Consider the following 14,070-nt stretch of genomic DNA (forward strand, 5'->3'; position numbering starts at 1 on the left):
CAGAAGATGTGGACTGTGACTGCACCATATATCTAGTCGGGAGTGGTGCTGACTGAAAACAGATGATTCGGAGCGATTCGCGCGCCATCTGTTGGTCATTCTCAGGACTTATTGAACTACCCTCGTAGAATAATTGTAGTATAAAATAAATATAAATATAATGTTTATGTCACGAACTTACGTATTTATATTATATTTGGTTAGAAGTGAATTTCACTTGTTTGTAAATTAAGCTTTTAACGGAAAATTTAACTATTCTATTGAAGTTAAAAATTGATGTTTCCTAGTTTACAATTCATGTTTTGTTAAAAATTAGAATTTTTTGTAGAAAAGTAACTTCATTAGGAAAAACATGTTGCCTTAGTATTGAAAATTTAAATATTCTATTTTGGTTGGAAATTTATCTTCTGTCAGTTAAAAATATAAGTATTTTGTTGAAAATTTGACTTCTTGAATAGAAAATTTTTCTCTTTTATTAACAATGCCACTACTTGGTTAAAACCTAATTTTCTAGTTACACATATATTATTTTAGTTAGAAACTCATTTCTTTGCTTTTTATTTAAACCTATTTATTGAAAATTATTTTTTTGGTATTAAACCTTTATTTTTTTAACTTAAAATACAAGAATTTATTTTTTGGTTGAAAATTAACCTTTTTGATTAAAAATTCAACTAATTTATTGAAAGTTAAACCCTTCCCTTAAAACAGAACTTTTTCGTTTAAGATTTATATTCTTAATTCAAAATCTATCTCCTTGGTTGAACATTTCACTATCTTGTTGAAAACTTGTTTTTTTTTTTTTGTTCAAAACTAATTTTTCTAAGTGGAAATTCAAGTTCCACGGTAAAAATATCAACTATTTTGTTGAAAATGAGTTATTTTTTGCTTGTTTAAAATTAGTTTTTTTAAATTAAAATTTAAGTATTCTTTCTGATTAGTTTTCTGAATATGCCATCATTTTAGTTAGTATTTTTTTGGGTAGAAAATTTTTTCATTGGTTAGAAGTTCTACTATTTGGTTGCAACTTCTTTCTTCCATTAGTAGATTCATTATTACAGTTGAAAACTTATTTATTTAGCTGAGAATTTAACTATTTTTGAAATTAAAGTTTTTTCAACTGAAAATGTAATTTTTCCATTTTAGCCTCAAAATTGATCTTTTTAATAGAAAATATATTTCATTTGTTCAAGAAATTGACATTTCGAACATTAATATTATAGTATATCATAAAAGATTAAAATTTTCCTTCCTGAAAATAATTCTTTTATCAAAAAAAGGAATTTTAAAGAAAATAGTTAAATTTTCTACCAAAAAATGAATATTGAAACAAAACAAAAAAACTCGAGCAAGTTTTTTTTTTGTTTCAATATTCATTTTTTGGTAGAAAATTTAACTATTTTCTTTAAAATTCCTTTTTTTGATAAAAGAATTATTTTCAGGATGGAAAATTTTAATCTTTTATGATATACTATAATATTAATGTTCAAAATGTCATTTGTATATTGTAATTAACGGATTCATATATAATTTATTGTAACATTTGAAAGAAAATCTTTCACTCTAAATGAGTTCTTTAAAAAGTTTCAATGGACGAAATTATGTCGTTGACTTATAACAGTAAATAAGCATGAAATGTATAAATTACTTGTATTTATAATATCGTCTTTTTGCAATATCGTCTTTTTATATAGTATTTAATTTTAATCATGTCATTGATGACCTATCAAGCTGACATTGCTCCGTTTAACGGTCTTTGTATCTGCAATATTCAGTTTAAAATCAACTCAGTCCCGCCTTTTCAGCTATTGGTTTACCGAAAGATGTGAAAGTAAAGAGTGGGGATAAGAGGACCAGCTGTATCCCGCGATAAACGGGTCCCGAGTATGGGAATAGACGAGTCCTGCCATAAACAGGTCCTGCAATAAACGGGTCTTGACTGTAGTTCTACATGAACGCGTTTTCGGCTGCGTTCAACATCAAATGCAATACTCTGTCTCTTTGTTCCACAGTAAAACACGCAGATAGAAAGAGACAGAGTATTGCGTTAACGCGTCCATGTACAACTAGTGTTTCTTTATCGATCGAGGAGAACGATGGAGGGAAGAAAGCATGGACATAGGAAACACGGGACTAGGCATGCCATCCTAACTTGCCGAGCGGGGTTGAATCCACAGGAGGGGGGGGGGGAATTCCATGAGTGGGGAGAGCCGCTATCTTACGATGTGCCATTTGATTATGCACACGAGAATTTTTGCCGACAAACTGTGCATGAAAATACAATCATGTGGGCGCCACTATGTTTGTTGCGGGACATCAAGAGGTGGCGGATCTCCCCCCTCACTGCATCACCCCCGCAATGGCATGCCTAGTCCCTTGTTTCCTATGTCCATGGAAGAAAACGAAGAAAGCACGCTCAGAGTTTCTTTGACCGCAGTTTCGACCGGCTTCGAATTTCTCAAATTTTAGACATGTATTCTACGTGTAACCGTGCCTTACTTGAATGAGATATCGCTGAGAGAGGCAAGTGAGCAAACATTTTAGTGTAAAAATAATGAGAAATTTGTATTTCGAGTTGAGAAACGTCGACGGTCAGTCGCATTAGACAGATTGAATGTATTAGGTTATGTTTTTGTACGTTTGAGTTTTTGTTCTTATTTCAAAATAAGGCATCTAGTGTAGTTTTTAATCATCAATATTCGATACAAATAATACTAATTTCGGAAAATTATGAAAGTATAGCAGTGTTCATTGTTAACTATATCACGATGTGCCTCGTGTGCATTTTCACGTACGCAAAAAAAAATTCTTGAGACGAACGACTGAATCGAGAATATATTAAACTCTAAGATAGTGTCCGCTTAGATTAGAAAAACTTTTAGTTGTTATAGAAATATATTAACTGACAGTATCAAATTTTTCATCTGGTGTCGAGGAAATGAATTTTCCTGAAATCCGTATAATGTATTTGGAGGCCAAGTTTGTTATTTTTCTCGCGTTTCTTAATATTTCAATATAGGTGCTGCCTACAATCGTAACACTTGTAAATTATTATTACTGCAACACAAATATAATTTAATATTACCATTCGCGCATATTTTAAGTTATAAAAAGCGTTTAATTGTCTACAGTAAATCTGAACTGTCACTATACGATGCGATATCTCTGGTATATGGAAAATGGTCAAAGATATTTATATTCTCTGATACAGGAATCTCCAAATTTCTTCGTTCGTGTTCAGCTAAATGTTTAGCTATAATAATGAATAATATCTTTGTCACAGCTCAATTTTTGTTACCATGTACCGATACAGTTTTGTAATTTCACAAATGATTTGTAAATATTTTCAACTTCTGTCGACTTAATTTCGCGTCTAAATTATTATGATGTTCCAAGCCAATTTTTGCAAATAAAAAAAAATAATTTAAACTGTTCATTTCTCATTATTGTCTTTCTCTCAGTTTCCACTTATCGATTAAATTCTTCGATTGCGCAGCTTCAACCACCTAAGAATTATTTCAGTTTCGCCATCTACATTTTTTTGTGTTTTGATAAAACATGATATCCCTGAGACAAGTAAGTAATCAAACCATTTAGTATGAACATTATGGGAAACATGTATTTTGTATTAAGAAACATATCTTTTATTTCCAAAATTAGACATATAGTATAGTTTTTAGTTATTGATATTCGTTATCTTCACATTTTAATGAATGTTTGCCCTAAAAATTGTATTTCAAATCAAATTTTGCAGGGCTTTCAATGAAATGTCAACTTAGTCGGTTAAATATTGAAATTTAAAAGCATTAAACATGATAATTTGTAGTATTTTCAATGTTTTCTAATCATAATCTAAGTTTTTTTTAGTTTTAATGGCTTGAATTTCAGATTTTGAGTTTAGGTGTCACCCTGTAATTCAAGAATATTTACTTAATGTTTATGATTGTATTATTATATTGTTTTCTTTTCACAGAAATATTTTTGCAAAAATTCGAAAATGTTTCAGTTAAAGACTTTAATGATTGTATATTATTGACTTCCTGATTCTCTAATGCAGGGGGTCGAGAAGGCGGTAAGAAGAATCGAAACAGAAACTAATCACGAAAATCTGAACAAACTGTGACAAACTTAGAACAGCGAACAAAAGTTCATTACTGTTAAACAAAATGTTTTATAATCTAACTTAAGTATCGAATAATATATACATTTTTAAATTTTAAAAATTCTGTTTTTTCTTACCACTAATATTAGCTCATGCTGATCTTTTCCTCACTGATATCTTTTAGTATAAGGGGTTTGACTAGTACCACGCCAGTACCAACCCTATTCACTGACCCAGTACTACAGGTCAGTATCTCGCCGAGTTTGCAGTATTGGTTCTGCCAGTACTGGGACAGTACTAACAGAGGGTACCGCATTAGTACTAACTCTAAATCTTAGCCTAGTACTGAATAAATACTGTAAGTCAGTACAGATCATTGTTATCATTAGGGGTTTTACCGGTCAAAAGCCAGTAGTCCTACCAGTATTCTAACAGTACCGCGCCAGTACCGAACTTCGCCCAGCGGTACTGGTACGCTATTGCGCCGGTGGTAAATTTCCACTTGGGTGTTAGAAAATTATAGGTTTTATGAAGAAAATATATTGAATCCTAGAAAAAGTTCTATAGGTTTGTATTATCTTATGACGCACAATGGCCGATTCTGGATTCAACGGTTGATAACTTTTGTGTAGTGTCAATTTTGATCCCATTTGAACCGCTTTTATTTTTAAATAATTGTGAATACTTGTAGTTTCAAGAAACACAGCCATAATTAGGTTTCGATTTGTCAGAACGCTGCCTAAACTAAAAAACCGCCAGAAATGGTCATAGACAGTGACCTAAAAATGCCCATACTAAGCGCTAGTTATAGTTGGCATAAAAATGACAATGAAATTGTAAAATAAGTAAAAAAAAGAGTACCCCTATTTTTTTTGCCATTTTGACTTAGTTTCAAACAATTGTTTAAACAACATACAGCAAAATGAAAAAAAAACTGTTGTTTTTAACTAATAGTACGAATCGATTCTGCAAGGAAAATCGCGACGAAAATGTATATGACATTTTTTGGTCATAGCTCATTATGTTAGTGTAAAATTGTTATAAACAATTTCGTCGTACAAGGTCAAATAGAGGAATCATATCCGGCCACGATTTTACGCCACTGAAGTCTACGAAAACCTTATCAATGTATACCAGCACTGAAAACACAATACCCTTGATATTTTTCTGTTACTTTTTTCATTATTTAAACAAAATTCGTACGGGCATTTTTAGGTCACTGGCTATGATAATTTCCGGCGTTTTTTAGTTTAGGCAGCTTTCTGACAAACCGAAACCTAATTACAGCTGTGCTTTTTAAAACTACAAGTATTCACAAGTATTTAAAAATAAAAGCGATTCAAATCGGATCAAAATTGACACTACACATAAGTTATTAACACTTGAATCCAGAATCGGCCACTGTGTGTCGGTGCATTGAATATCATTGATTCTTAGTGTGCTTTACTGGTTTGCAAGAACACGAAAAATAATGCATAGGAAAATTATATTTTACTTTTATTCCTTAAATAAAAAACCATTTTACGCAAAATACTCACATATAATTCGAAACAGATCCACTAGCAGTCACCAACATTTCTCCTGAGAAACAATCGAAGAAAAGATGAATAGCTTGAGACATAAAATACGTCGCGAACATTATGACCTGATCAGGTTGATCAATTCTCACGACAATCTGTTTAGAAATATTGTATGAAATCATTTTTAAGAAGTTTTTTTTTAATCATCAATAAGTTCATAATAAATGATATTATTAATATATTCTAAATCAATTTTTAACAATTTACCATTACTCCTTGAAAACACATAATCACCGCTGAGACTCCCATTGTGAAAGTTAAACAAGTCGCGAAACATGATTCGACGTTGTTGGTGAATCTATAACAAATAATTCAATCAAATTTTATTTGCACACACCTTAGTCATCAGTATCCTTCAGTATGAAATTTTAATAATTATATTTTCATATATTGTTCATTATTCTTCATATCTAATTTGCGCATAAATACGAACACAATTATATCATTGTATAACTTTATGCAGGATATGGTTCCTTTTTCCATACTTTTATAATCTTCTTTAGCAAAATTTTGATTGATGTCACTTCTTTCCACAAGATTCTTCAATCGATGTCTACAAAAATTGTTGCAAAAGGTAAAATACAGTTTTTAACTCCAAAGTCATTTCTAAATTTTTATGAATATAAACAATACCTTAAAACTCGAAACATTGCGTTGACATGTTTTGCAAAAAGGTATAGCATCATATCGAATGACATCACAGTACCAATACAGTAGACTCCTGCGATAGTTGAGTGGCAAAAAATAAAGTAATAATGATCCTCTTTCTCGAGAAAAACGTAATTCACATCATATATAAAATTTGTTGTTCGTGATTCGTTTAGTGGCATAATAAGATCCAAGGCAACTGGTGTCAACGTCGCCAAACAATATAAAACCGTGAATGAAGCCATTAGGACTAAAAATTATTAAATTAAAGTGAATGTTTTATAGAATTAGGCTAGACCACTTCTAACCTACAGGATTCCTTTACCGACATTTATCAAAAAGAGGCAAAAGACTAATATTTTAGAAGACAGTAGCAATTTAAAAAAAAACACTTTCGCTTGCAAGTTTCAGCGCACCTAAGGTGCGCGTCTGTCACATCTCGCGCTTCTCGCTCGAATATTTTTTCTTTGCATTTGGAATGTTTGAATAAAACTTTATCAAAAAAGATCTCTTTTAGCTCCCAGTATTTATATGCGTCTTCCTATTCTGAACTTTCTACTTAATTAGGTATATTTAAAGAATAAGTTTCTCAAAGCTCTGTAGAATTTGAGATACACATTCTCATTATGACACTCGCGCTGGGCGCTAGAATTTTAATAGACATTTGTACCGTATATTTTCTCAACTACCTTAAAATAAATAACAAAAACTAGAATCTTTTTTTCACACATTTTTGTTCATCTTGCGTTCTTATGCTAAAAATATGAATTTTTTTTTACATTATTTTTTATGAATAGCACGAAATATTCTACAGATCTTCTTTCAAATTTTTTACGTATCTGGAGTCTTTTCGCGTAAGATTGGAATTTTTTTATTTTCTGCATACTACTTTCAAAAATAAAAACAAAATGACAAGTCCCATTGAAAAATCGTTAAAAGAAATATTGTAGGATTTTTCAAAAGCTATAATTTCTCTTAGACTTTTTTTCGTATGTTGCGTCGTTTGGTTCTAAATTTGAAACTTGTGGTGTAAAATTTCGGACAATTCCAATTCTTTTTCAATAATAAATTATGAGAACCCAAAACCAGGCATCCTATTAAAAAATGATTTATATCAAATTTGTAGATCTTTTTTGGCACGACAATTTCTTTCTTATCTTGCATAGTTTGACCACAAAAATAAATGTTTGATTATTTTTTGTATTCAATCAAAATGTGAATTTTCGATTTTTCAAGAAAATACAAAAAGTTGTTATCATCACCTTGAAAGGCTTTTAACAAGCAAAGTTTTCCTTTCCTTCACTTTTTTTCATCTCGTGCTTTTTCGGTTTCAAGTTTTGATATTTGATTTATTTTTTAAATCTTATAAATGATTTAACTCTAATCATCGCGCTCGATAATTTATTTAACTCGCGCTACCTGCTCGATCTTTGTTCAAAGACTTTTGAAACTAAAGGTGAAAACATCGACAGGAGTATTTTGTTTATTGTGAATTCTCTTTTGTTAAAGCTCCTTCGGCTTTGACGAATATATATATATATATATATATATATACATTAATGCATTAATATTTGAAAATGTTGGAAATACTGTGAAAATGTTGCATGAAAAAATGTAATTTTAGGATTTTCCATTATTTTGTATGCTATCGAAATTTAAATTTTTGTTTTATCAAAAAAATTCAAAAAGTTGTTATGATAATCTTCTAGGGCATTTAAAAATAAAACTTTTTCTTTTCTTGCCATTTTTTCATATCGACCGTTAATTGGCTTTAAAGGTTCATTTTTTTTAATTTTGTAAATGCTATAACTCCAATGATTTTTGAAAGAAATGGTCTCCAAAATATTCAAAATGCGCTCACTTTTTGACACACAGAAGACAGGCATACAGACAGACACATTCGTAATAACCTGTTTTTCAGATTTAGGGGGTCTTTACGCTGGAAATTAGTATTTTTTAAATAGAATTTTTATATAAAACCATAAATTATTAAAGAAAACTTTCAATAATTTAAGGTTAGATTAGCGTTTCACACAGAAAAAGAGCATTTTTAAGACAAAAAAATGTTTAAGATTAAAAAATTTCAGAAATTTGCATTTCTCGTTTTTTAGCGCTTTTACCAGATATTGAAATTTTAAGAAATCACTTTTAAAGATTTCTAATTCTATTTTATTTAACTTTAATCTATATAAACAATCAAGATAAACAAATTCCACATTTTGGCAGTTTCACATAGAAGAATATCGTTCTTTCCATTTAAATAGCTTGAGACTAAGTTGAGAGTCTAAAATCGTCACACATATTACTAAGGATGTATGCCTAAATATTTTTATAAACAATTAAATATAGTTCTTAATTAAAAAATTTTAGCACGCAGTTTTACTACTTATTCATAGCATACTTAGCCTCAAAATATTTTGATTTAAACGTCGCTTTTTGCTAAGAGAAACTGTCAAATTTGGAATTTGTTTATCCTAAATTATTTATAAAAATTAAGTTATTATATTTTATCGCATGTTATCAATGGAATATCATTTTTAGAAACACCTGCACTGAGAAAAATTCTACGAGATTAATTCATGGAACTGCTGCTTTATTTTATTCACGCTTTAGCGCAAGAACAAAGATCTCGGACCCCTTGCTTTTAGATCAATGACCATTGCTTTAAAAGCATGGGTTCTGAGATCATAGTTCTTGCACCAAAGCTTGATTAAAATCAAGGAGTAATTTTCGCAGAAAAATTTTTTGAGAGATTGTTGTTCGGTAAAAAATGTAAGGGTCGGTATAAGAATCTTGCATTAGAAGTTTTTTAGCTTTTCATGATTTATTTATTTAGATTAGATTTTAAAATAATTCTACTGCTCGCTAAAATTTAAAAACATATTTTATAAAAGAATTAGAATTAATTTTAAAAAATAGTATGTAAAATAGGAAAATTTTTATTTAGGGCCGAAGGAACTATTACAAATATAGCAAAAGAGGACCAAGTTTCCTTCCTTAGCGGACTGAATCAGAATTTGTTCTTCTTCTTCCGAATTTCTTTTAATTGCTCGAAAGCTATTCTTAATATCATCTAATAGAGTTTTCAACTGAAAAGAAACAAAAGTAGAAGTTTAAGTAAAAGAAATAAAACACCTATAAAATATTTTTTTTATTTTTTACCACCAGGGTGTCTTCTCAAATACAGGAAAAAAATTCCTGACAATTCTAGGTTTTTTCCGGGTATCTCAATATATTTTCAGGCCTAATTTATCATTATATTTTGTATTTTATTAAATTCAATTTTAAACGAACAAAATTTCTAAAATTTTTAATAATAATATCGCATCTTCTACAAGATACATAAAATAACAAAATTGTAGAATTTTCATCCAAAAAGATTAATTTTCTACCGGATAAGATTAATTAACAATGAGAAATTGAATAGTTAAACTTTCAGTTAAGATAATTAATTTTCAACCAAAGAGATATATTTTTAACTAAAAAGATAGAATCTTTAACAGGATTCGTTAAATTTTTAGTTCAAAAATATATTTTTTAACAGAAAACACCGCATTTTCAATATAATATTTACATTTTTCACAGGGATAGATACATTTTTAGTTACAAAATTAATTTTCAACCAAAAAATAAAAAACGTAATTTTAACAAAATGGATAAACTTTTAACCAAAGGGAATTTAACCTACAACCGAGTAGTTGACTTTGCAACTATAAAGATGAATTTACAACTAAATGGATGAACCTTCAACTGGGATACATCAATTTTTAATCAAAAAGGTGAATTTACGCAAAAAAAAGAATCTTCAACTGAAATGATCAATTTTAACTGAAATAGTTTAATTGAAAGAAAGAAATTTTCAACAAAATAGTTTGATAGTTTTCAACCAACTGAATTATTTTTCTACCAAAAATATTAATTTCTAGCGAATGAATTAAATTCTTAAGCAAAAGCTGTTTTATTCAACCAAGAAAAGGGAATTTTGAGCATGAGTTGAATTTTTAACAAAAAAATATTTTTCAATTAAGAAAAAAAGCAAAATGTCCACTCACTTATTACATTTTTACGCAAAAAGATGAATTTTAAACCAACAGAATTAACATTCTGCCAAAAAGAATGCATTTTATACAATACTCACTAATTTTCAATTAAGTAGTCGGTTTGTCTACAAAAAAAGTAAACTCTTAACCAAATCAAGAATATTAAAAATTTCAGTTAGTAACAAATTGACTTTCAGCAAACAAGAACATTACATTTTTAACCAAATAGTTCAAATCGGTCATAGAAAACTACTTTTACAAATAAAAAGAAATTGCTATTGAATGTATACACTGGAACTTGGAATTAAGGAACCTAAGTTTTCGGCATTCCTAGAACTAACGGCCACGGAATTTGATTACACGGAACGTGGGAGTCACATAACAAACGGATCGAGGTTAAAAGCCACTGTCAGTAATGCACGAAACCGCTCTTAAATCCAATTTTTAGTGTATAATATATATTTTTTAATTAAGACTCGCTCTCAAAACAATTCTCTGACTTTAAAAAAGATATCCAAAAATTTTCTAGTTTTTTCAGGAATATCCCTGGCGGACCGAATGGAGCCTCTACAAAATACCCGTAAAGACCCCATTGGGTCCCCATTCAGTTCCTTTTTAAAAAATTCGAAAAAACAGCAAAATCAACTTTTAAATTATTGAAATTCGGATTCTACGTTAGAAGGTATAGAATATATGGAATATATTCTATATCTTTAGACCCTATTGAAGGTCACGGAATAATCGCAATAGTTTTTTTACAACGGTAAAAAGTTAAAAAAAATATAAGACGTATAACGCCTGTTGACTGCTACTTACAGGCGATGCGTTTAAAGTGTAACTGTCAAAAGGCGTTACACGTCTTTTTTTTAACTTTTTACCGTTACAAAAAAAACTATTGCAATTATTCCATGACCTTCTATAGAGAATTTTAACGTAGAATCCGAATTTCAACAATGTGGTCTTTACGGGTACTTTGTAGAGGCTCCATTCGGTTCATTCGGTCCGCCAGGGATAAAAATTTCCCAAATATTTCATATTTTCCAGGTGAGTAGACACCCTGGATCCATATGGAAAAACTCACATACTACACCTACTTTTGTTGATTGAGACACTAGAGTAAAAAAATTAATGAAGTAAAATACACCCGTCATAAACATGGGCACACGTTCAATGACAGCATCAAAATCATTCCTGACATCGTACAGAGCTATAAGCTGAATTTTCAAAATTGTTAGCAACATGTAGAATTAATAACAATCCATTTAAGATTTTATTTGTTCAAACGCATCTCACTGCTTTCCCGCTTTAACTCGCATTGTCATCCTGTGCTTACGTGGCGAAACCTAATACTTATCTTCTAATAACAGTATTTTCAATTTTCCTAAACCAAGCTTCCTCTCCTATTTCCACTCTTTCCTTGTACAATTCCTCTTCCTTCTTCCTTCTCATCTTCACCATCTTACCCAACACCCCTCCAATCATGTTACTGCCCTTTTGTCCCCCTCCTATTTAACAAAACCTCCATGTTTATCCTACTCCTTTTCACCTCTTGACACTTCTCCAACTAGTGCTGAGACTTTTGCATCCCGCTTCCTGCACAATTTACGCATCTCATCCTCGCTAGAAGTTCCTGACTTCCTTGCTCTCCTTTCTCATACAAATATTGCGCTCTCTCTCTTTCTCTTCGCATATTCCACACATAGTTTCCGTTAAACTTCGACTCACTTACTCTCTGCTTCCCTTTTAACTTCTGTCTCTATCTACATGCCATTCTTTTTAACCAGCGCATACACCTTCCTTCCTTGTGCATCCTATTCACTTTATTCATCTGAAATCCATTCGTTCTAAAATACCTTTCCCTTTCCACCTCCAGCTTCTCACCCCTACGTCTATTCTTCTTCTTCCACCAACACTTCTTAACCAACTTACCCCTCCCCCCTCTTTCAAAAATGTTTTCTCATATTTAGACGCTTGACTCCCCATTATAATCCCTAAACTCGTTTTTCCTGTCTCCCTCTTGAAAATGAAATTTGAAGTTTTCTTTGCCAACCCTAATGTCCACTTTAAATACCTCTCCTGTATCCTATTTACCTCCTCATATACCTTTCACCCCACACCTCTGCTCCATAAAATAAGACACTCATCACTAGCGAATCGAACAATTTTTTTTCCATCCAAAATCATCTTCGAACAACCTGTTCCCTAGCTCCCACAGCTGCATCATCACCACATTTGCCCTTTTCACTCTCTTTTTCATATGACCACTTACTCCCTTATCCCTTCTAACTTCTTTTCGAACATTATAAACTTGAACTTTTCCGCATTTTACTCTAATCTATTTTCATCTAATGATCTTCTCAACCTTTTCATCATCTCCTTTAAAACCTCCTCGCTCATCTGCACAAGCGATTAACCATATCCTGACTCATTCTACCCTTACTCCTCCTACAACTCCGGCCACCAGCTTATCTTGCATATCCGCAATTAAAATTGAAAAAAACGTTTGGCGAAGAAGACACCCTTGTTTCAACCCCCTATCCATCCAGAAACCCTCTGAAAATTCCTACCCTCCTCTTAACCTATCTTTTATCCATTCATATACCTCTCTTTCTCTCTCGATAAAGCGTATATATTGTCGATAGAACTCCTTCCCACCTTAACCCTTAAACGGCCAAAACGCCACTACCGGTACACTTCTTTTCAACGGCCAATAACTAAGACTATTCGACACTAGAAAAAATTGAGACACATATATTTTTATTGCTTAAGATCTCCTCTTTCCGACGGTGCTAATGAAATTCCTCAAAAAATTTATTTATTATCCCAAAATGCAGTTTAAAAAAAAAAACGTGATTTTTCGTGCCTATTTTTTTTTGTGAACCATTTTCCAAAGCTTTTCGAATCTGTAATTAACCTGGAATCTCACTAACCGGTGGAATAAATTTCTAAACTTTGAGAATCCATGGTTCAAAGATCGATTTTACGTTTTAGTATTTTCAAAATGGCGTCTTAATGGCAACATTTTTGTGAAAACATTCATGAATTTTTTTACAATAAACGATGCGCTTTTCGGAAAAATCATCAAGAATAAAAAGTTCTTGTAATCAGCCAAGGAATACGTCTGAATTTTTTCGAAGCGTTTTGAACAAAATTTTGGATTTTGCATATGAACAATTTTTGCAAAATTCAAAATTTTGTTCAAAATGCTCCGAAAAAATTCAGGCGTATTCCTCGGCTGATTGCAAGAACTTTTTATTCTTGATAAATTTTCCGAAAAGCGCATAGTTTTTCAATAAAAAATTTCCAACTACTCCGTAACCTTTATTGCACTCTGACATTAAACCACACCTTCACCGCATTGTCATCCTGGGAATTTTCGAGTACACCCAGCAAAAAAAAATGCCAAAGCGTAAAGCCTCAAAAATTGCAACAAACTCCGAATCGGAATGGGATTCCGATGAAAATGATGAACGTATCATCATACCTAATCCAGATTACTCTGGCTCTGATGGAGATGATTCATCAGATGACAAGAATTCGGGATCGGAATTTCCCAGACCGAATTTTTAAATTTTTTCACGAATAATAGAATCATCAGTTACAAATGCTACCATAATTTGGAAAATTTGCAACAAGAATAATATAGCTAAATTGAAAACGAAAGATTTCTGTAAAGAAATCAGCAGGAAATATTTGTCGC

The 14,070-nt window shown here is 31.1% G+C and overlaps 1 protein-coding gene across 1 annotated transcript in view; it reads right to left on the bottom strand.

The window, feature by feature from the left end:
* Positions 1-14,070, bottom strand: part of LOC117173032 (odorant receptor 82a-like) — a 27,878-nt gene that overhangs the window by 4,794 nt on the left and 9,014 nt on the right. The window contains exons 4-9 of the mRNA XM_033361391.1: positions 11,465-11,584; positions 9,296-9,419; positions 6,316-6,580; positions 6,116-6,235; positions 5,890-5,980; positions 5,641-5,777 (exon numbers count right to left, since the gene is read on the bottom strand). Coding sequence (XP_033217282.1) covers positions 5,641-5,777; positions 5,890-5,980; positions 6,116-6,235; positions 6,316-6,580; positions 9,296-9,419; positions 11,465-11,584 — 857 coding nt within the window. The remainder of the gene's footprint in view (positions 1-5,640; positions 5,778-5,889; positions 5,981-6,115; positions 6,236-6,315; positions 6,581-9,295; positions 9,420-11,464; positions 11,585-14,070) is intronic.

Source organism: Belonocnema kinseyi, chromosome 5 (assembly GCF_010883055.1).
Source record: "Belonocnema kinseyi isolate 2016_QV_RU_SX_M_011 chromosome 5, B_treatae_v1, whole genome shotgun sequence".
Classification (NCBI taxonomy): Eukaryota; Metazoa; Arthropoda; class Insecta; order Hymenoptera; family Cynipidae; genus Belonocnema; species Belonocnema kinseyi.